This window comes from Bombina bombina, chromosome 3 (assembly GCF_027579735.1).
Source record: "Bombina bombina isolate aBomBom1 chromosome 3, aBomBom1.pri, whole genome shotgun sequence".
NCBI classification, from domain to species: Eukaryota; Metazoa; Chordata; class Amphibia; order Anura; family Bombinatoridae; genus Bombina; species Bombina bombina.
In genome coordinates this window covers 1,038,087,862-1,038,114,729 of record NC_069501.1, presented here as the reverse complement: position 1 = coordinate 1,038,114,729, position 26,868 = coordinate 1,038,087,862, and the positions used below count along the sequence as shown (strand labels likewise).

At 42.3% G+C, this 26,868-nt stretch overlaps 1 protein-coding gene across 3 annotated transcripts in view; it reads left to right on the top strand.

Annotated features, from left to right (window-relative positions):
* Positions 1-26,868, top strand: part of TMEM106C (transmembrane protein 106C) — a 373,766-nt gene that overhangs the window by 56,790 nt on the left and 290,108 nt on the right. For all 3 annotated transcript variants that reach the window (XM_053708252.1, XM_053708251.1, XM_053708249.1), the window contains one exon: positions 9,384-9,598. In XM_053708252.1, coding sequence (XP_053564227.1) covers positions 9,400-9,598 — 199 coding nt within the window. In that variant the 5' untranslated portion in view covers positions 9,384-9,399. The remainder of the gene's footprint in view (positions 1-9,383; positions 9,599-26,868) is intronic.

The following is a 26,868-nucleotide window of genomic DNA, read 5'->3' as shown; positions in this document are numbered from 1 at the left end:
ATATTATTTACCTATTCAGTTTAAGGACTTTTACTATGAAATCTCATGAGTTAAGTGAAATCTCATGAAATCATAGTAAAAGAGTTCATGACCTCAGCACTGCTGATGCTGATTGGCTGCAGTTAATTTCTTATTTTTTTTTTTTTTTACCTTCAGCTGGACAGCTGCTGAAGTATATTTTTTTTACACAGAACTTACTCTGGTGAGCTGAGGAAATTGTGAGGTAAAATATCTTCTTTTTTTAGATAGAGATGCTCAGGTGATATTTTCCTGTCAGCTTTTTACAGTTATACTGCATCAGTTTCAAGTGATTTCAGCATTATGAGTATTATGTCCCTTTAAGTAAAATGCTATGACATTTTTAATTGCACACAACATGAATTGATATTCTTGTTTAAGTGAAAACAAAAATATCTGCATTCTAAAACATTAGGCAATCAACGCTATTGAATCAATTATCCGTCATATTTTGCTTTTACATTGAAAAAGTATATTTGACTTCTGTAAAGTTCTTAAAACCCTGCAAAAGCCATTTAAAAAGCCTATTTTTTCTTGTGTTTAACCATATTTTTCTCTTGTATTAAATGTGTAGTGCTAGTTAAATCTGCAGTTCTAAGATTAGAATTTCTGAGAAAAAGTGCTAAAAAAAAATCACCTAAACTTGCAAACTCTGGCCTAGATTATGAGTTTTGCGTTAGCCTTAAAAAGCAGCATTGGCCGGTCCTAACGCTGCTTTTTAACGCCCGCTGGTATTCCGAGTCTTGCAGGTACAGGTGTACCGCTCACTGTTTTATCCAGACTCGGAAATACAGCAAATCCACTTACGTCAATTGCGTATCCTATATTTTCAATGGGACTTGCATAGCGCCGGTATTACGAGTCTGCCAAAAAGTGAGCGGTAGACCCTCTCCTGTCAAGACTGGTACCGCATTTTAAAGTCAGTAGTTAAGAGTTTTACACTACAACGCCGTAGCATAAAACTCTTAACTAAAGTGCTAAAAAGTATACTAACACCTATAAACTACCTATTAACCCCTAAACCGAGGCCCCCCCCACATCGCAAACACTAAAATATATTTTTTAACCCCTAATCTGCTGAACCGGACATCGCCGCCACTATAATAATAAATATATATAATAATTAATAAATATATTAACCCCTAAACCTCTGCACTCCCGCATTGCAAAAACATTAGTTAAATATTATTAACCCCTAATCTGCCGTCCCTAACGTCGCCGCCACTATTTTAAAGTTATTAAACCCTAAATCTAAGTCTAACCCTAACACCCCCTAACTTAAATATAATTTAAATAAATATAAATAATATTACTATAATTAACTAAATTATTCCTATTTAAAACTAAATACTTACCTGTAAAATAAACCCTAAGCTAGCTACAATATAACTAATAGTAATATTGTAGCTATCTTAGGGTTTATTTTTATTTTACAGGCAACTTTGTATTTATTTTAACTAGGTACAATAGTTATTAAATAGTTATTAACTATTTAACAACTACCTAGTTAAAATAAACACATTTACCTGTAAAAAAAAAACCTAACCTAAGTTACAATTACACCTAACACTACACTACAATTAAATTAATTACCTAAATTAAATACAATTAATTGCAATTAAATAAAATTATCTAAAGTACAAAACCCCCCCACTAAATTACAGAAATAATAAAGAAATTACAAGAATTTTAAACTAATTACACCTACTCTAATCCACCTAACAAAATAACCCCCCCCCAAAAAAACGCCCTACACTAAATTACAAATAGCCCTTAAAAGGGCCTTTTGCGGGGCATTGCCCCAAAGTAATCAGCTCTTTTACCTGAAAAAAAAAATATCCCCCCCCAACATTAAAACCCACCACCCACACAACCAAGCCTACTCTAAAACCCACCCAATCCCCCCTTAATAAAACACTAACCCCTTGAATCGGAATTGAAGGGACGCCATCTTGGATGACGTAATTTAAAGGAACCTTAATTCTGTGTTTAGCCGTCGTTTGAAGAGGATGCTCCGCGTCGGATGTCTTGAAGATGGACCCGCTCTGCGCCGGATGGATGGAGATAGAAGATGCCGTCTGGATGAAGACTTCTGCCCGTCTGGAGGACCACTTCGCCTGGCTTGGATGAAGACTTCTCCCGGCTTCGTTGAGGACTTCGGCCCGGTTGAGTGAAGACTTCTCCCGGTAAGGTGATCTTAAGGGGGTTAGTGTTAGGTTTTTTTAAGGGGGGATTGGGTGGGTTTTAGAGTAGGGTTGGTTGTGTGGGTGGTGGGTTTTAATTTTGGGGGGGGAATTGTATTTTTTTTTTCAGGTAAAAGAGCTGATTACTTTGGGGCAATACCCCGCAAAAGGCCCTTTTAAGTGCTATTTGTAATTTAGTGTAGGGTAGGGCTTTTTTTATTTGGGGGGGGGGGGCTTTTTTATTTTGTTAGGGGGATTAGATTAGGTGTAATTAGTTTAAAATTCTTGTAATTTCTTTATTATTTTCTGTAATTTAGTGTGTTTTTTTGTACTTTAGATACTTTTATTTAATTGTAATTAATTGTATTTAATTTAGGTAATTAATTTAATTGTAGTGTAGTGTTAGGTGTAATTGTAACTTAGGTTAGGTTTTTTTTATTTATTTTAACTAGGTAGTTATTAAATAGTTAATAACTATTTAATATCTATTGTACCTAGTTCAAATAAATACAAAGTTGTCTGTAAAATAAAAATAAACCCTAAACTAGCTACAATGTAACTATTAGTTATATTGTAGCTATCTTAGGGTTTATTTTACAGATGAATATTTAGTTTTAAATAGGAATTATTTAGTTAATTGTAGTTATTTTATTTAGATTTATTTAAATTATATTTGTTAGGGGGGGTTAGGGTTAGACTTAGGTTTAGGGATTAATATGTTTGTTATAGTGGTGACGACGTTGGGGGCGGCAGATTAGGGGTTAATAAATATAATGTAGGTGTCGGTGATGTTGGGGGCAGCAGATTAGGGGTTCATAAGTATAATGTAGGTGGCGACGGTGTCCGGAGCAGCAGATTAGGGGTTAATAATATAATGCAGGTGTCAGCGATGTCGGGGGCGGCAGATTTGGGGTTAATAAGTGTAATAATAGGGGTGTTTAGACTCGGGGTTCATGTTAGGGTATAGACATAAATGTATTTCTCTTGTTAGGTGTATCCAGTCCACGGATCATCCATTACTTGTGGGATATTCTCCTTCCCAACAGGAAGTTGCAAGAGGATCACCCACAGCAGAGCTGCTATATAGCTCCTCCCCTAACTGCCATATCCATTCATTCTCTTGCAAGCTCTCAACATAGCTGGAGGTAGTAAGAGGAAAGTGGTAAAATATAGTTAGTTTTTTCTTCAATCAAAAGTTTATTGTTTTTAAATGGTACCAGAGTGTACTATTTTATCTCAGGCAGCATTTAGAAGAAGAATCTGCCTGCGTTTTTCTATGATCTTAGCAGAAGTAACTAAGATCCACTGCTATTCTCACATATGTCTGAGGAGTGAGGTAACTTCAGAGGGAGAATGGCGTGCAGGGTATCCTACAATAAGGTATGTGCAGTTTTTCTAGGGATGGAATTTGCTAGAAAATGCTGCTGATACCGGATTAATGTAAGTTAAAGCCTAAATACATTGATTTAATAGAGACTAGTATCAAGCTTGCTATCAGAGGTATATACTCTGATTAATGTGCTGGCATGTTTAATCGTTTTTATATATGCTTTGGTGATAAAACTTATTGGGGCCTAGTTTTTTCCACATGGCTGGCTTTATTTTTGCCTAGAAACAGTTTCCTGAGGCTTTCCACTGTTATAGTATAAAAGTTACAGTTGGTGCAGTTAAGATTACAAACTGTGACATTCAGCTTCCCTCAGCAGTCCCCTTCATGCTATAGGACATCTCTGAAGGGCTCAAAAGGCTTCAAAAGTAGGAGCTGTGGCAGTTGTTATGACTGTTTAAAAAACATATTTTTCGTTTTGTTAATCTGTTTTTTTTGTGTTAAGGTGTTAATCATCCATTTGCAAGTGGGTGCAATGCTCTGCTAACTTGTTACATACACTGTAAAAATTTCGTTAGTTTAACTGCCTTTTTTCACTGTTATTTCAAATTTTGGCAAAATTTGTTTCTCTTAAAGGCACAGTAAAGTTTTTTTATATTGCTTGTTAACTTGATTTAAAGTGTTTTCCAAGCTTGCTAGTCTCATTGCTAGTCTGTATAAACATGTCTGACATAGAGGAAACTTCTTGTTCATTATGTTTAAAAGCCATGGTGGAGCCCCATAGGAGAATGTGTACTAAATGTATTGATTTCACTTTAAACAATAAAGATCAGCTGTTATCTTTAAAAGAATTATCACCAGAGGATTCTGACGAGGGGGAAGTTATGCCGACTAACTCTCCCCACGTGTCGGACCCTTTGACTCCCGCTCAAGGGACTCACGCTAAAATGGTGCCAAGTACATCAAAGACGCCCATAGCGATTTCTTTGCAGGACATGGCGACAATCATGGATAATACCCTGTTAGCGGTATTAGCCAGACTGCCTGAATTCAGAGGAAAGCGCGATAGCTCTGGGGTTAGACGTAATACAGAGCGCGCAGATGTTTGAAGGCCCATGTCTGATACTGCGTCACAATATGCAGAAGCTGAGGAAGATCTTCAGTCTTTGTGTGACGTCTCTGACTCGGGGAAACCTGATTCAGATATGTCTACTTTTAAATTTAAGCTTGAGAACCTCCGGGTGTTGCTTGGAGAGGTTTTAGCTGCTCTGAATGACTGTGACACAATTGCAGTGCCAGAGAAATTGTGTAGACTGGATAAATACTACGCGGTGCCGGTGTGACATTTTTCTAATACCTAAAAGGTTTACAGACATTATTACTAAGGAGTGGGACAGACCCGGTGTGCCGTTTTCCCCCCCTCCTATTTTTAGAAAAATGTTTCCAATAGACGCCACCACATGGGACTTATGGCAGACGGTCCCTAAGGTGGAGGGAGCAGTTTCTACTTTAGCAAAGCGTACCACTATCCCTGTCGAGGACAGTTGTGCTTTTTCAGATCCAATGGATAAAAAATTAGAAGGTTACCTTAAGAAAATGTTTATTCAACAAGGTTTTATCCTGCAGCCCCTTGCATGCATTGCTCCTGTCACTGCTGCTGCGGCGTTCTGGTTTGAGTCTCTGGAAGAGGCCTTTCAGACAGCTACTCCATTGACTGAAATACTTGAAAAGCTTAGAACACTTAAGCTAGCTAATTCTTTTGTTTCTGATGCCATTGTTCATTTGACTAAACTAACGGCTAAGAATTCTGGATTCGCCATCCAGGCGCGTAGGGCGCTATGGCTTAAATCTTGGTCAGCTGACGTGACTTCAAAGTCTAAATTACTTAACATTCCCTTCAAGGGGCAGACCCTATTCGGTCCTGGTTTGAAGGAAATTATTGCTGACATTACTGGAGGTAAGGGTCATACCCTTCCTCAGGACAGGGCCAAATCAAGGGCCAAACAGTCTAATTTTCGTGCCTTTCGAAACTTCAAGGCAGGTGCAGCATCACCTCTAAGACAGCATGAAGGAACGGCCCCTATCAGGCAACGGATCTAGTAGGGGGCAGACTTTCTCTCTTCGCCCAGGCGTGGGCAAGAGATGTTCAGGATCCCTGGGCGTTGGAGATCATATCTCATTGATATCTTCTGGACTTCAAAGCTTCCCCCCCACAAGGGAGATTTCACCTTTGAGATTATCTGTAAACCAGATAAAGAAAGAGGCATTCTTACGCTGTGTGCAAGACCTCCTAATAATGGGAGTGATCCATCCAGTTCCACAGATGGAACAAGGACAGGGATTTTAATCAAATCTGTTTGTGGTTCCCAAAAAAGAGGGAACCTTCAGACCAATTTTGGATCTAAAGATCTTAAACAAATTCCTCAGAGTTCCATCGTTCAAAATGGAAACTATTCGGACAATCCTACCTATGATCCAGGAGGGTCAGTACATGACCACAGTGGATTTGAAGGATGCTTACCTTCACATACCGATTCACAAAGATCATCATCGGTTCCTAAGGTTTGCCTTTCTAGACAGGCATTACCAGTTTGTGGCTCTTCCCTTCGGGTTAGCTACAGCCCCAAGAATTTTTACAAAGGTTCTGGGGTCTCTTCTGGCGGTCCTAAGACCACGGGGCATAGCAGTGGCCCCTTATCTAGACGACATCCTGATACAGGCGTCAAACTTCCAAATTGCCAAATCTCATACGGACATAGTGTTGGCATTTCTGAGGTCGCATGGGTGGAAAGTGAACGAGGGAAAGAGTTCTCTATCACCCCTCCCAAGGGTTTCCTTCCTAGGAACTCTGATAGATTCTGTAGAAATGAAAATTTACCTGACGGAGTCCAGGTTATCAAAGCTTCTAAATTCCTGCCGTGTTCTTCACTACATTCCGCGCCCTTCGGTGGCTCAGTGCATGGAAGTGATTGGCTTAATGGTAGCGGCGATGGACCTAGTGCCATTTGCTCGCCTACATCTCAGACCGCTGCAATTATGCATGCTCAGTCAGTGGAATGTGGATTACACAGATTTGTCCCCTCTGCTAAATCTGGATCAAGAGACCAGAGATTCTCTTCTCTGGTGGCTATCTCGGGTCCATCTGTCCAAAGGTATGACCTTTCGCAGGCCAGATTGGACAATTGTAACACCAGATGCCAGCCTTCTAGGTTGGGGTATAGTCTGGAATTCCCTGAAGGCTCAGGGATCGTGGACTCAGGAGGAGAAACTCCTCCCAATAAATATTCTGGAGTTAAGAGCAATATTCAATGCTCTTCTAGCTTGGCCTCAGTTAGCAACCCTGAGGTTCATCAGATTTCAGTCGGACAACATCACGACTGTGGCTTACATCAACCATCAAGGGGGGACCAGGAGCTCCCTAGCGATGTTAGAAGTCTCCAAGATAATTCGCTGGGCAGAGACTCACTCTTGCCATCTATCAGCGATCCATATCCCAGGTGTAGAGAACTGGGAGGTGGATTTTCTAACTCGTCAGACTTTTCATCCGGGGGAGTGGGAACTCCATCCGGAGGTGTTTGCTCAATTGGTTCATCGTTGGGGCACACCAGAATTGGATCTCATGGCGTCTCGCCAGAACGCCAAGCTTCCTTGTTACGGATCCAGGTCCAGGAACCCAGAAGCGACGCTGATAGATGCTCTAGCAGCACCGTGGTTCTTCAACCTGGCTTATGTGTTGCCACCGTTTCCTCTGCTCCCTCGACTGATTGCCAAAATCAAACAGGAGAGAGCATCAGTGATCTTGATCGCGCCTGCGTGGCCACGCGGGACCTGGTATGCAGACCTGGTGGACATGTCATCCTTTCCACCTTGGCCTCTGCCTCTGAGACAAGACCTTCTACTACAAGGTCCTTTCAATCATCCAAATCTAATTTCTCTGAGACTGACTGCCTGGAGATTGAACGCTTGATTTTATCAAGGCGTGGCTTCTCCGAGTCAGTCATTGATACCTTAATACAGGCATGAAAGCCTGTAACCAGGAAAATCTACCATAAGATATGGCGCAAATATCGTCATTGGTGTGAATCCAAGAATTACTCATGGAGTAAGGTTAGGATTCCTAGGATATTGTCCTTTCTCCAAGAGGGTTTGGATAAAGGATTATCAGCTAGTTCTTTAAAGGGACAGATTTCTGCTCTGTTTATCCTTTTGCACAAGCATCTGGCAGAGGTTCCAGACGTCCAGGCATTTTGTCAGGCTTTGGTTAGAATTAAGCCTGTGTTTAAACCTGTTGCTCCTCCATGGAGCTTAAACTTGGTTCTTAAGGTTCTTCAAGGAGTTCCGTTTGAACCCCTTCATTCCATTGATATCAAACTTTTATCTTGGAAAGTTCTGTTTTTGATGGCTATTTCCTCGGCTCGTAGAGTCTCTGAGTTATCAGCTTTACAATGTGATTCTCCTTATCTGATTTTCCATACAGATAAAGTAGTTCTGCGTACAAAACCTGGGTTTTTACCTAAGGTAGTTTCCAACAAGAATATCAATCAAGAGATTGTTGTTCCATCATTGTGTCCTAATCCTTCTTCAAAGAAGGAACGTCTTTTACATAATTTGGACGTAGTCCGTGCTTTAAAGTTTTACTTACATGCGACTAAAGATTTTCGTCAAACATCTTCCCTGTTTGTTGTTTACTCTGGACAGAGGAGAGGTCAAAAGGCTTCGGCAACCTCTCTTTCTTTTTGGCTTCGGAGCGTAATACGCTTAGCCTATGAGACTGCTGGACAGCAGCCCCCTGAAAGGATTACAGCTCATTCTACTAGAGCTGTGGCTTCCACCTGGGCCTTTAAAAATGAGGCTTCGGTTGAACAGATTTGCAAAGTGGCGACTTGGTCTTCGCTTCATACCTTTTCAAAATTTTACAAATTTGATACTTTTGCTTCTTCGGAGGCTATTTTTGGGAGAGAGGTTCTACAGGCAGTGGTCCCTTCCGTTTAAGTACCTGCCTTGTCCCTCCCTTCATCCGTGTACTTTAGCTTTGGTATTGGTATCCCACAAGTAATGGATGATCCATGGACTGGATACACCTAACAAGAGAAAACATAATTTATGCTTACCTGATAAATTTATTTCTCTTGTGGTGTATCCAGTCCACGGCCCACCCTGTCCTTTTAAGGCAGGTCTAAATTTTAAACTACAGTCACCACTGCACCCTATGGTTTCTCCTTTCTCGGCTAGTTTCGGTCGAATGACTGGATATGGCAGTTAGGGGAGGAGCTATATAGCAGCTCTGCTGTGGGTGATCCTCTTGCAACTTCCTGTTGGGAAGGAGAATATCCCACAAGTAATGGATGATCCGTGGACTGGATACACCACAAGAGAAATAAATTTATCAGGTAAGCATAAATTATGTTTTCCCCCATAGGAATCAATGGGGCTGCGTTAGGAGCTTTACGCTGCTTTTTTTCAGGTGTTAGGTTTTTTCTCAGGCTCTCCCCCATTGATTCCTTTGGGGAAATCGTGCACGAGCACGTTTAGCCAGCTCACCGCTAACGTAAGCAGCACTGGTATTGAGGTGAGATGTGGAGCTAAATTTTGCTCTACGCTCACTTTTTTGCGGTTAACGCCGGGTTTGTAAAAACCCATAATACCAGCGCTGTCTGTAAGTGAGCGGTGAGCATAAACTGCTCGTTGGCACCACACAGCCTCTAACGCAAAACTCGTAATCTAGGCGTATGTTTTTGTATGGAAATTCTAATCTGTTGTAATGGGGTCTCTTAAAAGTACAAATTTTGATTTAAGTTGCTTTAAAAATCTTAACATCTATACATATAAATTTTTATTCTTCTTCTCCAAAATAGATGCTGAACAGACACAATGGGCTCTATAGCTTCTGCATACACCAAGCATTCAAAATTCTTGAAGCGGGCTAAGGAATCACAGGAACAAGAGGTTGATGATTTGCTGGATGGAAAAGACAGAGAGGAAGATATTGCTCAGTTTCCTTATGTGGAGTTTACTGGCCGAGACAGTATAACCTGTCCATCATGTCAAGGGACTGGATGCATCCCTACTGGTAATATTGATATAGTTGCTTTCCTTTCATATTATAGGGCTTTGGCAAACGTTCCTTAAAGTGATGGTAAACTCCATGTCCTGTCTTGATTTTAATGGAATTGTCTAGTCAAAATTAAACGTTCATTATTCACATAAAGCATACAATTTTAAACAACTTTCTAATTTCTCTTCTTTTCCATCTTAATGGGAGTAGAGTCCACTGTTTCATTCATTACTTGTGGGAATTAAGAACCTGGCCACCAGAAGGAGGCAAAGACACCCCAGCCAAAGGCTTAAATACCTCCCCCACTCCCCTCATCCCCCAGTCATTCTTTGCCTTTCGTCACAGGAAGTTGGCAGAGAAGTGTTGGAAGATTCAGAGTAGTCTATTATGGAGGGTAGTACTCTTCAAAATGGGACTGAAGTTTTAAGTAGTCCTGTCAGCCTCTCAGTGAGAGCATGGATGAATGTTAGAGTCCGGAGATGCAGGGAGAGTCTTTCTGCGAACCCATCCCGACTCAGATTTACAGCTCCATTAGCATTCAGTATTGACGAGTTTCGCTGCCTGCTTTTATGCTTTCAAGTCCATGTCAGGAGCGATGCTACTACGCTGTCACACTTGAAAGACCGTGTTCCTGTTCCATGGCGTTGATTCTGGTAAGATCGTTTCATTTATATATATATATATATATATATATATATATATATATATATATATATATATATATATATGATAACGTAAGAAGACAGGGTCAATGTGTGGCTCCTTTATATTTATAGAATCTAGGGTAATAGCCTCTGAAAGGGGTTATTGAACAGGGGGGATTTTATTGTGCATAACATATTTATTGTGTTTTATACTGCATTTGTGTGAGATGAGGCTCTGTCAGTGTGGAACAGTCAGTTCTATTAGCAAGAGATTGAGGCAGGTTTTTTTGGCGCGTTCTTCTCTCGAGTGCATGGGCTGTCCTGCTGGCACTCCAAGTGACTGGATGTGGCCTCTGTAACTTCCTCTTTCTCGACTTGCGTTCGGAGGAGACAAAGCTGTTTCTTGTAGTCTGGGTCATAGGAGGTGGTGAGTACCCCAGCCATTGGGATATAACGTGCCATTTAACTTTTTATCAAGTCCGTAATAAAGGCGCAAGCTATGGAGGACTCTGATATGTTAGAGGATAACTCACTCTAAACCTATTAACTGTGTATATTGTGAGGAGGTTCCAGTTGAACCGCCTACTCAACTCTGTTCTACATGCTTTGACAATATTGCTAAATCTAAAAAGAATAGAATATTTAGCCATCCACCTCTGAGGGTTCTCCGCCCCGTGAGGTGCGTTCCCTGCACTCATCTCCGATTACACAAGCAGTTCCCCAGGGCACTACTAATCCTCCCGTGAGAGGGACCCTATGGCCGCCTGACTTAGCCGATCAGTTACAGGCTGCGATTTCTGCGGCCATTAATGCGCTGCCTCACCCTCCTAAGCGGAAGGTATGGCATTGCTATCCGTCTCAGGGGTCTTCGACTCCGCTGGATATCTCAGATTATCTGCTGAGGAGGACAACTCTGACTTATCGGAGGATGTCACTTCTGGGTCGGAATCGGCTACTTCTAGGCCTCCGTCTGCGGAGGAACCAGATTTTAAGTTTAAAATGGAGCATTTGGGCTTCCTGCTGAAAGAGGTGCTTGCTACGTTGGAGGTTCCGGAAACGAAACTACCGGAGGAACCTTCGATCCCTAAACTTGATAGGGTGTACGAGGACAGGGTAGTGCCTCAGGCCTTCCCGGTTCCCATCAAGATGGCTAATATTATTAAGAATGAATAGGAGAAACTTGGCTCGTCCTTTTCCCCCTCCTCTTCTTTTAAAAAGCTATTCCCCGTTCCAGACTCGCACCTTGATCTGTGGGGAACCGCCCCTAAGGTGGATTGTGCTATCTCCATGCTTGCTAATAGAACGACTATTCCTCTTAAGGATAGCTCTTCTTTCAAGCAACCCAACGATAAAGAGATGGAGTCCATGTTGCGGAAGATGTTCCAACTCACTGGGTTTGTTTTTCAACCGGTGGCGGCAGTCGCTTCAGGTGGAAGGTGCGGCTACCTAATAGTGTGATGCTTTGTCAGCGATGGTCGAGGTGGAGACTCCCCTTGAAGAGATTCAGGAACGAATTAAGGCCTTAAGGGTAGCGCATTCGTTCATTTCTGATGCTAACATGCAGATTATTTGCCTGAATGCTAAGACATCAGGTTTTTCTGTTTTAGCTCACAGGGCTTTATGGTTAAAGATGTGGTCTGCGGACAGGACTTCCAAGTCTTGTTTGCTTTCCCTCCTGTTCAAGGGGAAAGTTTTGATTGGCCCGGGCCTGGATTCCATCATATCTACAGTGACGGGTGGCAAGGGTGTCTTCTTGCCTCAGGATAAGAAGACTAAACCTAAGGGGTCTACTTTTCGTCCCTTTCGTGCGGACAAGTCTCAGCGCCAGCAGCCTGCTGCAAAGTCTGAGCAGTCCAAGGAATCTTGGAAGCCAGCTAACTCTTGGAACAAGTCCAAGCAGAACAAGAAGCCAGCTGAGTCAAAGTCGGCATGAAGGGGCGGCCCCCAATCCGTCCTCAGATCAGGTAGGGGGGTAGACTATCTCTTTTTGCGGAGGCCTGGAGAAAAGATGTTATAGACCCTTGGATTCTGGACGTCGTAGCCAAGGGTTACAGGATAGGATTCAAATCATATCCTCCCAGAGACAGGTTCCTCCTTTCAAACATATCTTCAAGACCAGAGAAGAGAGACGCCTTCCTGGGGTGTGTGATGGATTTCTCATCTCTTGGAGTAATCATCCCAATCCCTCCGGCAGAAAGAGGTCTGGGGTATTATTCAAACCTTTTCGTGGTCCCAAAGAAGGGCACGTTTCATCCAATTCTGGACCTAAAGGCCCTAAGCAAGTTTTTGTCAGTTCCATCATTCAAAATGGAGACGATCAGGTCAATTTTGCCCCTGTTTTAAGAGGGGCAATTCATGACGACTATAGACCTGAAGGATGCTTGCCTTCACGTTCCAATCCACAAGGATCACTTCAGGTTTCTAAGATTCGCCTTCCTGGACCAGCACTTCCAGTTTGTGGCCCTTCCATTTGGTCTGGCGACTGCCCCAAGAGTCTTTACAAAGGTTCTAGGAGCTCTACTCGTGGTAGCGAGAGCCAGAGGGATTGCTATGGCACCTTATCTGGACGATATCCTGGTCCAGGCTCCGTTCTACAGTCTTGCGGAGGATCACTTGAGGGCTCTCCTCCTTCTTCTTCTTCGATCCCACGGGTGGAAGATAAATGAAGGGAAGAGTTCCTTGGTCCACAGCAACAGGGTGGAATTCCTGGGTACGATAAAAGATTCTTCAGTCATGAAGATATTCTTGACAGATCAGAGACGTTGCAAGCTAGCGTCCAACTGTCTAGCTCTTCAGACATTTTCCAGGACATCTGTAGCCAGGTGTATGAAGGTGATCGGGCTCATGGTATCCAGCACAGACGTCATTCCATTCGCCAGGTTCCATCTCAGACCTCTTCAGCTGTGCATGTTGAGACAATGGAACGGCGATCATTCAGATCTGTCCCAGCAGATATCTCTGGACCGACCGGTGAGGGAGTCCCTATCTTGATGGACCCGACCGGGGCAGCTGTCTCAGGGGACATCCTTCTTGAGACCATCCTGGGAGATTGTGACCACAGATGGACTCGAGAGGAATCGAGCCTACCTATAAATATTCTGGAACTTGGAGCGATATTCAACGTTTTGAGGGCTTGGCCCCCCTGGGGTCGTCCCGATTCATGAGATTGCAGTCCGACAACATTACCTTGGTGGCTTACATAAACCATCGGGGGTACGAGAAGTACCCTAGCCATTAGGGAAGTATCTTGGATTCTGGAATGGGCAGAGATTCACAATTGCTCGCTCTCAGCGATCCACATTCCGGGTGTGGACAACTGGGAAGCAGATTTTCTGAGCAGACAGACATTTCTTCCAGGGGAATGGTCTCTCCATCCCGAGGTGTTCGCAGAGATCTGAGGTGTTCACGGAGATCTGCAACAGATGGGGGAAGCCGGAGATAGATCACATGACGTCCAGACTTAATTACAAGCTACCCAGATATAAGTCGCGATCCAGGGATCCCCAGGCGGACCTGATAAATGCCTTGGCGGTGCCCTGGGACTTCAACCTATTTTACATATTTCCACCGTTGCCTCTTCTACCTCGTGTAGTGGCCCGCATCGAGCAGGAGCAAGCTTCGGCTATTTTGATTGCTCCGTCGTGGCCGCAGAGGATGCGGTTTGCGGATCTGGTGGGGATGTCATTATCTCCTCCGTGGAGGTTACCTCGTCGCAGGGATCTGCTGGTTCAAGGTCCTTTCTTACATCAAAATCTCGATTCTCTGAGGCTGACTGCTTGGAGATTGAACGTCTAGTCTTAGCCAAGAGAGGATTCTTGGAGAGAGTGATTAACACTCTCGTTCAGGCCGAGAAGCCAGTCACTTGATGCATCTACCACAAGGTGTTGAGGACCTACTTGTCCTGTTGTGAGGAACGAGGATACCCCTGGCACAAGGTCAGGGTATCCCGGATTTTGGCCTTTCTCCAGGACGGTCTGGATAAGGGTCTTGCCACCAGCTCCTTAAGGGGACAAATCTCGGCTTTATCTGTACTTTTGCATAAGAAGCTCGTGGAGCTTCCTGACATTCAGTCCTTTGTTCAGGCTCTATTTAGTATCAGACCTGTCTTTAGGAATTCGGCTCCTCCTTGGAGCTTAAACTTGGTTCTTAAGGTTTTGCAGAGGGCTCCGTTTGAGCCTAAGCATGAGCTTGACATTAAGATCCTTTCATGGAAAGTCCTATTCCTACTGGTTATTGCATCGGCACGCAGAGTCTCTGAGTTGGCAGCCTTGCAATGTGAGCCTCCCTACTTAGTTTTTCATGCCGATAATGCTGTTCTTCGCACTGTTTCCTTCCTTTGAGTCGTAACATTAATCAGGAAATAGTAGTTCCTTCTTTGTGTCCTAACCCCCCTTCTTCAAAGGAGAGGTTACTTCATAATCTGGACGTGGTTCTGGCCTTGAACTTTTATCTTCAGGCCACGAAGGAGTTCAGACAGACTTCGTCCTTATTTGTTGTGTATTCAGGGAAATGTAGGTGGCAGAGGGCCTCTGCCACTTCTCCATCCTTTTGGTTGAGGAATATAATCCGTCTGGCAGCGGAACACAAGCCTCCTCAGAGGATTACGGCTCACTCAACTAGAGCTGTGGCCTCTTCTTGGGCCTTTAAGAAAGAGGCCTCTATGGAGCAGATTTGTAAGGTGGCCACTTGGTCTTCTTTACATATTTTTGCAAAATTTTATAAATTTGATGTCTTTGCTTCGGCGGAAGCAGCTTTTGGGAGAAGGGTTCTGCAGGCTTTGGTGCCCTCAGTTGAGCTTGGGTATTTGTTCCCACAAGTAATGAATGAAGCAGTGGACTCGCCTCCCATTAAGATGGAAAACATAAATTATGCTTACCTGATAATTTAATTTCCATCTGTGGGAGGAGAGTCCACTGCCCCTGCCAGTTTCTCCGGTGGGCGGACCTAAATTTGATTTTAATCTTCTGGCACCATTTATACCCTGATATTTCTCCTACTGTTCCTTGTTCCCTTGGCAGAATGACTGAGGAATGAGGGGAGTGGGGGAGGTATTTAAGCCTTTGGCTGGGGTGTCTTTGCTTCCTCCTGGTGGCCAGGTTACTAATTCCCACAAATAATGAATGAAGCAATGGACTCCTCCCACAGATGGAAATTAAATTATCAGGTAAGCATAATTGGTTTTTATTCTTTATATATATATATATATATATATATATATATATATATATATATATATATATATATATATAAATATATAAATATATACAGTTCCTTGAGGGGAAAGCACAATCTCACCACTTGTTTAAATGCCACGGTGCTCTGCTGTAAATAATCCACAACGTCCACAAAATGCAGGCACTCACTGGTATAAAATATAAAAATTTATTACAATTTATTTAGAAATCATTAAAAAGACATAACGTTTCGGCACCAATACGTGCCTTTGTCAAATGTCAGCATGTAACAAAACGAATATGCAGCACACTTAAAATCAATATGACACACATTTAAAATCATACCCCTTTTAAAGATGTGAGCAAACTAATTACCGCCATGCCTCCACTCGCGTCTTCCCATCCATGGCAATGACGTCACGTACGCACGCTGCGTGCCTAGCGTGATGACGCATGGCACGGCGTTGCCATAGCGACGTTGGATAGCCACACGCGTCAGAGTAGGGAGTGACTTAATCACGCATACAGATTACTATCAGGGACGTCTATGTGTACTTGTTGCTAATAGCAACCAAAACAATCCACAATATGTATAGCGTATTTAATATTTTGACATAGCGGTTTACCGACATAACATTAATGTTGTTAGAAACGTATTATTAAATGGCATATTAGAACATAGTCTGTTGGATGATAGATCCAAATGTGTAATTTCTATATGCGGAAAAACTGTCAAGCTCAGAAAAAGAAGGAGGCCAATCTAAGGGCCATCCTTAAAGAATGGGCACGAAATGCCAGACCAGACAGTAAAGGCAAGAGCATAAAAGAAACATAACACCTTGTCAATACAATACATGATACATATTACAGATGAAGATAAGCGAAAACTGTCACTATTAACTGTATCATTATTACGTTTGTAACCCCTGGTGCAGGTCATTAGTAGGTGCATTAAGCAACATAATTATCTAAATACATTGCAGCATCATGCCACCCTGGGGTACAGATAGAAACTTTTTAGTGAGTAGTGAGCTATCATTTAGATATGTCCAGGGCAATAACTCTTCAGTGTGGTATTAATAGAATGGACTAAAGTCCAGTGAGGTGTTGAGGCCTTTAGGGACCAATGTGTCCAACCTGTGGATCCATCTGCTTTCGAGTTGGAGCAGTCTATTAGCCCTATCACCCCCTCGTGGCATGGGGGGGACGTGGTCAATTAACATGGACCTAATACTTGACACGGAGTGTTTCAATGCCACACAGTGGCTTGCCACTGGCTGATCTGATTCGCCAGATTTCAATGCAGCACGAATTGCACACCGATGGTTCGCCATCCTATCACGGAAGGGGGTAATCGTCTTACCCACATATACACTGGAACAAGGGCAAATCAGTATGTATATTACATAGTTACTCATGCAACTCAGACGATGGTTTATCTTGTACCTCTTGTTTGAATGTGGGTGCTGGAACGAATTACCCCGAGTCATGCTATTACATGTAGTGCAATTACCACAGGGAAAACACCCCATTTTAGAGGTTTTAAGCCATGATTCCTTATGATAGTGTTTGATAGGATCCGATTTTACTAAATGGTCCCTGAGGTTTTTGGCTCTGCGATAGACCAATCTCGGAGGTGGCATGTTCCGAAAAGGTAGCGTTGGATCAGTCTCCACGACCGGCCAGTGTTTACGCACTGCTCCTGTCAACTTTTCATTACCAGGTGTATAGGTGGTAACCAGGTTGAGCTGTTCGTGTTTAGCTTTGCTCTGTTCTTTGGGGCCATCCATACATAGCCTCTCTTGTGTTTTAATAATTTCAGCCCTGGCATACCCTCTGTTACTCAATTTTTTGCCCATCTCCTCCAACTGAGTGGTACGTAGTGATAGCTCACTATTGTTTCTCAGGACTCTGGTGAGCTGGGAGGTGATGACACCTTGTTTTCTCCAACATAGGTGTGTCCGGTCCACGGCGTCATCCTTACTTGTGGGATATTCTCTTCCCCAACAGGAAATGGCAAAGAGCCCAGCAAAGCTGGTCACATGATCCCTCCTAGGCTCCGCCTTCCCCAGTCATTCTCTTTGCCGTGGTACAGGCAACATCTCCACGGAGATGGCTTAGAGTTTTTTGGTGTTTAACTGTAGTTTTTATTATTCAATCAAGAGTTTGTTATTTTAAAATAGTGCTGGTATGTACTATTTACTCTGAAACAGAAAAGAGATGAAGATTTCTGTTTGTAAGAGGAAAATGATTTTAGCAACCGTTACTAAAATCGATGGCTGTTTCCACACAGGACTGTTGAGAGGAATTAACTTCAGTTGGGGGAAACAGTGAGCAGACTTTTGCTGCTTGAGGTATGACACATTTCTAACAAGACGATGTAATGCTGGAAGCTGTCATTTTCCCTATGGGATCCGGTAAGCCATTTTTATTACATAAAGAAAAAAAGGGCTTCACAAGGGCTTTTAAGACTGTAGACATTTTCTGGGCTAAAACGATTGATATATAAGCATATTTTATACTTCATAGCTTTGAGGAATTATTTTATTCTTGGGAATTATGTAAAATAACCGGCAGGCACTGTATTGGACACCTTATTCTCTAGGGGCTTTCCCTAATCATAGGCAGAGCCTCATTTTCGCTCCTCTATTGCGCACTTGTTTTTGGGAAGCATGACATGCAGATGCATGTGTGAGGAGCTCTGATACATAGAAAAGACTTTCTGAAAGGCGTCATTTGGTATCGTATTCCCCTTTGGGCTTGGTTGGGTCTCAGCAAAGCAGATACCAGGGACTGTAAAGGGGTTAAATATAAAAACGGCTCCGGTTCCGTTATTTTAAGGGTTAAAGCTTTCAAATTTGGTGTGCAATACTTTTAAGGCTTTAAGACACTGTGGTGAAATTTTGGTGAATTTTGTACAATTCCTTCATACTTTTTCACATTTGCAGTAATAAAGTGTGTTCAGTTTAAAATTTAAAGTGACAGTAACGGTTTTATTTTAAAACGTTTTTTGTACTTTGTTATCAAGTTTATGCCTTTTTAACATGTCTGAACTACCAGATAGACTGTGTTCTGTATGTGGGGAAGCCAAGGTTCCTTCTCATTTAAATAGATGTGATTTATGTGACACAAAATTTAGAGAAAATGATGCCCAAGATGATTCCTCAAGTGAGGGGAGTAAGCATGGTACTGCATCATCCCCTCCTTCGTCTACACCAGTCTTGCCCACACAGGAGGCCCCTAGTACATCTAGTGCGCCAATACTCCTTACTATGCAACAATTAACGGCTGTAATGGATAATTCTATCAAAAACATTTTAGCCAAAATGCCCACTTATCAGCGAAAGCGCGACTGCTCTGTTTTAGAAAATACTGAAGAGCATGAGGACGCTGATGATATTGGTTCTGAAGTGCCCCTACACCAGTCTGAGGGGGCCAGGGAGGTTTTGTCTGAGGGAGAAATTTCAGATTCAGGGAAAATTTCTCAACAAGCTGAACCTGATGTGATTACATTTAAATTTAAATTGGAACATCTCCGGCAGAATGGGAAAGGCCCGGCATACCTTTCGTCCCTCCCCCTATATTTAAGAAATTGTTTCCTATGGTCGACCCCAGAAAGGACTTATGGCAGACAGTCCCCAAGGTCGAGGGGGCGGTTTCTACTCTAAACAAACGCACCACTATACCCATAGAAGATAGTTGTGCTTTCAAAGATCCTATGGATAAAAAATTAGAGGGTTTGCTTAAAAAGATGTTTGTTCAGCAAGGTTACCTTCTACAACCAATTTCATGCATTGTTCCTGTCACTACAGCAGCGTGTTTCTGGTTCGATGAACTAGAAAAGGCGCTCAATAAAGATTCTTCTTATGAGGAGATTTTGGACAGAATTCATGCTCTCAAATTGGCTAACTCTTTCACCCTAGACGCCACTTTGCAATTGGCTAGATTAGCGGCGAAAAATTCTGGGTTTGCTATTGTGGCGCGCAGAGCGCTTTGGCTAAAATCTTGGTCAGCGGATGCGTCTTCCAAGAACAAATTGCTTAACATTCCTTTCAAGGGGAAAACGCTGTTTGGCCCTGACTTGAAAGAGATTATTTCTGATATCACTGGGGGCAAGGGCCACGCCCTTCCTCAGGATAGGTCTTTCAAGGCCAAAAATAAACCTAATTTTCGTCCCTTTCGCAGAAACGGACCAGCCCCAAGTGCTACGTCCTCTAAGCAAGAGGGTAATACTTCTCAAGCCAAGCCAGCCTGGAGGCCAATGCAAGGCTGGAACAAAGGTAAGCAGGCCAAGAAACCTGCCACTGCTACCAAGACAGCATGAGATGTTGGCCCCCGATCCGGGACCGGATCTGGTGGGGGGCAGACTCTCTCTCTTCGCTCAGGCTTGGGCAAGAGATGTTCTGGATCCTTGGGCGCTAGAAATAGTCTCCCAAGGTTATCTTCTGGAATTCAAGGGGCTTCCCCCAAGGGGGAGGTTCCACAGGTCTCAATTGTCTTCAGACCACATAAAAAAACAGGCATTCTTACATTGTGTAGAAGACCTGTTAAAAATGGGAGTGATTCATCCTGTTCCATTAGGAGAACAAGGGATGGGGTTCTACTCCAATCTGTTCGTAGTTCCCAAAAAAGAGGGAACATTCAGACCAATCTTAGATCTCAAGATCCTAAACAAGTTTCTCAAGGTTCCATCGTTCAAAATGGAAACCATTCGAACAATTCTTCCTTCCATCCAGGAAGGTCAATTCATGACCACGGTGGATTTAAAGGATGCGTATCTACATATTCCTATCCACAAGGAACATCATCGGTTCCTAAGGTTCGCATTTCTGGACAAGCATTACCAGTTTGTGGCACTTCCGTTCGGATTAGCCACTGCTCCAAGAATTTTCACAAAGGTACTAGGGTCCCTTCTAGCGGTGCTAAGACCAAGGGGCATTGCAGTAGTACCTTACTTGGACGACATACTGATTCAAGCGTCGTCCCTTCCACAAGCAAAGGCTCACACGGACATTGCCCTGGCCTTTCTCAGATCTCACGGGTGGAAAGTGAACGTAGAAAAAAGTTCTCTATCTCCGTCAACAAGGGTTCCCTTCTTGGGAACAATAATAGACTCCTTAGAAATGAGGATTTTTCTGACAGAGGCCAGAAAATCAAAACTTCTAAACTCTTGTCAAATACTTCATTCTGTTCCTCTTCCTTCCATAGCGCAGTGCATGGAAGTAGTAGGTTTGATGGTAGCGGCAATGGACATAGTTCCTTTTGCGCGAATTCATCTAAGACCATTACAACTGTGCATGCTCAGTCAGTGGAATGGGGACTATACAGACTTGTCTCCGACGATACAAGTAGATCAGAGGACCAGAGATTCACTCCGTTGGTGGCTGTCCCTGGACAACCTGTCACAGGGGATGAGCTTCCGCAGACCAGAGTGGGTCATTGTCACGACCGACGCCAGTCTGGTGGGCTGGGGCGCGGTCTGGGGACCCCTGAAAGCTCAGGGTCTTTGGTCTCGGGAAGAATCTCTTCTCCCGATAAATATTCTGGAACTGAGAGCGATATTCAATGCTCTCAAGGCTTGGCCTCAGCTAGCAAAGGCCAAGTTCATACGGTTTCAATCAGACAACATGACGACTGTTGCGTACATCAACCATCAGGGGGGAACAAGGAGTTCCCTGGCGATGGAAGAAGTGACCAAAATCATTCAATGGGCGGAGACTCACTCCTGCCACTTGTCTGCAATCCACATCCCAGGAGTGGAAAATTGGGAAGCGGATTTTCTGAGTCGTCAGACATTTCATCCGGGGGAGTGGGAACTCCATCCGGAAATCTTTGCCCAAATTACTCAATTGTGGGGCATTCCAGACATGGATCTGATGGCCTCTCGTCAGAACTTCAAGGTTCCTTGCTACGGGTCCAGATCCAGGGATCCCAAGGCGACTCTAGTAGATGCACTAGTAGCACCTTGGACCTTCAAACTAGCTTATGTATTCCCGCCGTTTCCTCTCATCCCCAGGCTGGTAGCCAGGATCAATCAGGAGAGGGCATCGGTGATCTTGATAGCTCCTGCGTGGCCACGCAGGACTTGGTATGCAGACCTGGTGAATATGTCATCGGCTCCACCATGGAAGCTACCTTTGAGACGAGACCTTCTTGTTCAAGGTCCATTCGAACATCCGAATCTGGTCTCACTCCAACTGACTGCTTGGAGATTGAACGCTTGATCTTATCAAAGCGAGGGTTCTCAGATTCTGTCATTGATACTCTTGTTCAGGCCAGAAAGCCTGTAACTAGAAAAATCTACCACAAAATATGGAAAAAATATATCTGTTGGTGTGAATCTAAAGGATTGCCTTGGGACAAGGTAAAAATTCCTAAGATTCTATCCTTTCTTCAAGAAGGTTTGGAGAAAGGATTATCTGCAAGTTCTTTTAAGGGACAGATTTCTGCCTTGTCTGTGTTACTTCACAAAAAGCTGGCAGCTGTGCCAGATGTTCAAGCCTTTGTTCAGGCTCTGGTTAGAATCAAGCCTGTTTACAAACCTTTGACTCCTCCTTGGAGTCTCAATTTAGTTCTTTCAGTTCTTCAGGGGGTTCCGTTTGAACCCTTACATTCCGTTGATATTAAGTTATTATCTTGGAAAGTTTTGTTTTTGGTTGCAATTTCTTCTGCTAGAAGAGTTTCAGAATTATCTGCTCTGCAGTGTTCTCCTCCTTATCTGGTGTTCCATGCAGATAAGGTGGTTTTGCGTACTAAACCTGGTTTTCTTCCGAAAGTTGTTTCTAACAAAAACATTAACCAGGAGATAGTCGTGCCTTCTTTGTGTCCGAATCCAGTTTCAAAGAAGGAACGTTTGTTGCACAATTTGGATGTAGTTCGTGCTCTATAATTCTATTTAGATGCTACAAATAATTTTAGACAAACATCTTCCTTGTTTGTTGTTTATTCTGGTAAAAGGAGAGGTCAAAAAGCAACTTCTACCTCTCTCTCTTTTTGGATTAAAAGCATCATCAGATTGGCTTACGAGACTGCCGGACGGCAGCCTCCTGAAAGAATCACAGCTCATTCCACTAGGGCTGTGGCTTCCACATGGGCCTTCAAGAACGAGGCTTCTGTTGATCAGATATGTAAGGCAGCGACTTGGTCTTCACTGCACACTTTTACTAAATTTTACAAATTTGATACTTTTGCTTCTTCTGAGGCTATTTTTGGGAGAAAGGTTTTGCAAGCCGTGGTGCCTTCCATCTAGGTGACCTGATTTGCTCCCTCCCTTCATCCGTGTCCTAAAGCTTTGGTATTGGTTCCCACAAGTAAGGATGACGCCGTGGACCGGACACACCTATGTTGGAGAAAACAGAATTTATGTTTACCTTATAAATTACTTTCTCCAACGGTGTGTCCGGTCCACGGCCCGCCCTGGTTTTTTAATCAGGTCTGATAATTTATTTTCTTTAACTACAGTCACCACGGTATCATATGATTTCTCCTATGCAAATATTCCTCCTTTACGTCGGTCGAATGACTGGGGAAGGCGGAGCCTAGGAGGGATCATGTGACCAGCTTTGCTGGGCTCTTTGCCATTTCCTGTTGGGGAAGAGAATATCCCACAAGTAAGGATGACGCCGTGGACCGGACACACCGTTGGAGAAAGTAATTTATCAGGTAAACATAAATTCTGTTTTTGGTGTGCAGGGTGGAAGCTTCTGGCATCTAATAAAGAGTTGCGGTCCGTGGGTTTAGTGTACAAGGATGTACCAAACCGCAATTTGCCTGATTCATCCACCTTGAACACATTTAAATCAAGAAAATGTACACAACTTAAATCATATTCAAGCTTAAAACGTATAGGAGACTCCATGAGGTTCAAACGTGTCACCCACTCACGCAAAGATGTTTCACTACCCCTCCAGATGAGGAACACGTCATCAATATAGCGTGTATAATATTTCACCTTGCGTACGTGACGTCATTGCCATGGATGGGAAGACGCGAGTGGAGGCATGGCGGTAATTAGTTTGCTCACATCTTTAAAAGGGGTATGATTTTAAATGTGTGTCATATTGATTTTAAGTGTGCTGCATATTCGTTTTGTTACATGCTGACATTTGACAAAGGCACGTATTGGTGCCGAAACGTTGTCTTTTTAATGATTTCTAAATAAATTGTTATATTTTACTAAGACCAGTGAGTGCCTGCATTTTGTGGACGTTATATATATATATATATATATATATATATATATACACTCAGGGTCCAGTCTTCCACGGGAGCTACTCCTTGTATTCCCCCCCCAATGAATTATGTAACTGGAGGCCTACTCCGGTGGAGATATACAAGACACAAGCAGGGGACACACCAATTTCCCTGACGCCAAGTGTTCCATAGGAGCGACACGGTTGTATTTCAGCTAACCGACATGTAACTCAGTGGAACCATAAAGTCTACCACTACAGAACCACCGCAGACCACTTAAACGTTCCTCCTGCTTCGAAACGGACATCACAGTGGATTCTTTTTTTTAAAATCCGCATAAAAGCACCAGGCTGCTTTTCCAATTTCTAAGGATACATTGACCGGATCCCACAGCAGATATATCCATTATTTACACTTCTTTTGGATATCCAAACTAATGCTACTATCAGAGATAATAAAAAGTGAGTATCCAATAGACATTTCCTGATAGTTTCTATCTCATTATTCCAACAAACTGTTATTTAAGCCTCATCTGAATATTGTATACCAGAATACTGTACATTATAGCCACAAACAGGAACTAAACAAATCTCAATATTGTACCCAAGTGGTTTGTATGAAGTACAGAACCACTAGTGCTAGTTAGTTTTTGAGCACTATATTATTGTACATCTCACTTTGGTTTACATTTGCGGCTTTTCCAGTGTACCTGATTGTCCTATAATTTTTAGAAATATATGAAGATATATTCTAGATGCCATAGTTTTAAAATATTCTATCCATCATATATAAATATATTTTTACATTTGAGCCATCTATTTGGAGTTCATATTATCAAATTTGATGCCATCCATTCATTCTCAACCACTATATATATATATATATATATATATATATATATATATATATATATATATATATATATATATATCTATATATATATATATATATATATATATATATATATATATATATATATATTAGGGGTTCGCATCTTCACTTGTCTCACGATTCGATTCGAATACGATTATCATGGTAACGATTCGATTCTACGATGCATCGCGATGCATCACGATTACTGCCCATGATTTTCATGAACTTGTTCTATTCCATATTATTTATATATATATATATATATATATATATATATACACACACACACACACATACAAACAATATATATATATATATATATATATATATATACACATACATATATACATATGTATTATGTATAATATATATATATGCACACACATATATATATATATATATATATATATATATATATATATATATATATATATATATATATATATATATAGCAACTGATGTAGCAACCACCAGTGTTGTGACCTTCTTTGGTGGATATTATATATAGTATATTCACCTGCAGGTGTATGAATTTTCTCCCTGATTTTTCCTTTTTACTTGTGCCTGTTTACCTAACTGTGCTGCTTTTTTATGTCCTGCTTTCCTGGAATTTACATCCTATCATCTTTATTTATTGCTCTGTCCAACTGCTGCAGATAGACCCTTGAAATACATCTTTGGCTGTCAGGGTAAATGATGCCATGATGTGTTGAACTGCAAATCATGAGTATTTATTCTAATCTTTATGAAATAGAAATTTAGGTGTTAAAATATCTGCAGTTTTACACTATAATAAATACAGAGAAATACATAGTACTATTAATATGCTAAATTTTTTTTACAAAAACCATCTGAAAATGCTTTACCATTGTCTGTATAGGGGACAGAAGCTGGCAAACTTTTGGGTAGTACTAGTACATGCTAAATTCCTGACTAGGGAATGTATTTGAGCAGTTTTTTTTCTGATCAAAGGCTTGTGAAAATCACGTAATAGCGATCCTGGATGTGAGTCCCCACAATCTGACTCCCGTTGATATGTGAAAGGCTCAACACACCAGAACTATTACTTACAGTTACCGCAATAACCTTTGTCCCGAGTGCTCTGTTGTGCTTTGTATGGATAATTCCCAAGCAAGCTGGTGCGCAGGGTGACATGACGTCGCATAATGACGTCACTGACCCGAATCGATTCTGTTCCTCAAATCATCGATGCAGCATCGTTCAAGGCCGCATCGAGATACATCAGGGAAACGATTATTTTTAACACCCCTAATATATATACATACATATATATATATATATTTGATACAATATACAATAATCAATCAGGGGTTCGGGAATTGCTGTCTAGCGCTCCCTTATTACCAATTTTTTATCTGTCAGGTGGTGACATTCTCCTAACCGGAGCACTTGAGGGATATAAGTAAGGGGCAGTGAGGATTTTATCTCTCTGGTGTTGCGACTGGTAATCCTTGTTAAACTTCAGGGGATATTTTTCCATACATTTCCTATTGGGATCTCTGGATAATATTAGGTGTCATAACTGGGGTGCAATGGAGCACTTGGGATCTATAAATCAATCTGATGGAGAAACTTCTGAGATGCTTATTGATACAAATAAATGCTTATTGTGTAAAGGGAACATTGTGTGTCCACCACTCAGCTCATCAACCCCTGTTTAATGACTGTTATGCAGTCTCACTCTGCTGCTCCTGGTACTACAAATTTCTGTAACCTCCCCCTGGTCTAACCCCTCAGTCTCTGGTGGCAGGCCCTAACTATCAGGATACTGGTGTATGCCCATCCGAATCTCCTCCACATTTTCAATTGGTGCATCCCCTTTTTGTAAAACAGCAATGTAGGCACTCCTACCCCTCTGCCTTTGAGTAGCATGCACTCACTGCCTCCTGACTTAACCTTGCAGCTCCAATCTGCGATGTCAGTGGCTTTAGGGTCTTTAGGTGGTGACATTCTCCTAACCGGAGCACTTGAGGGATATAAGTAAGGGGCAGTGAGGATTTTATCTCTCTGGTGTTGCGACTGGTAATCCTTGTTAAACTTCAGGGGATATTTTTCCATACATTTCCTATTGGGATCTCTGGATAATATTAGGTGTCATAACTGGGGTGCAATGGAGCACTTGGGATCTATAAATCAATCTGATGGAGAAACTTCTGAGATGCTTATTGATACAAATAAATGCTTATTGTGTAAAGGGAACATTGTGTGTCCACCACTCAGCTCATCAACCCCTGTTTAATGACTGTTATGCAGTCTCACTCTGCTGCTCCTGGTACTACAAATTTCTGTAACCTCCCCCTGGTCTAACCCCTCAGTCTCTGGTGGCAGGCCCTAACTATCAGGATACTGGCGTATGCCCATCCGAATCTCCTCCACATTT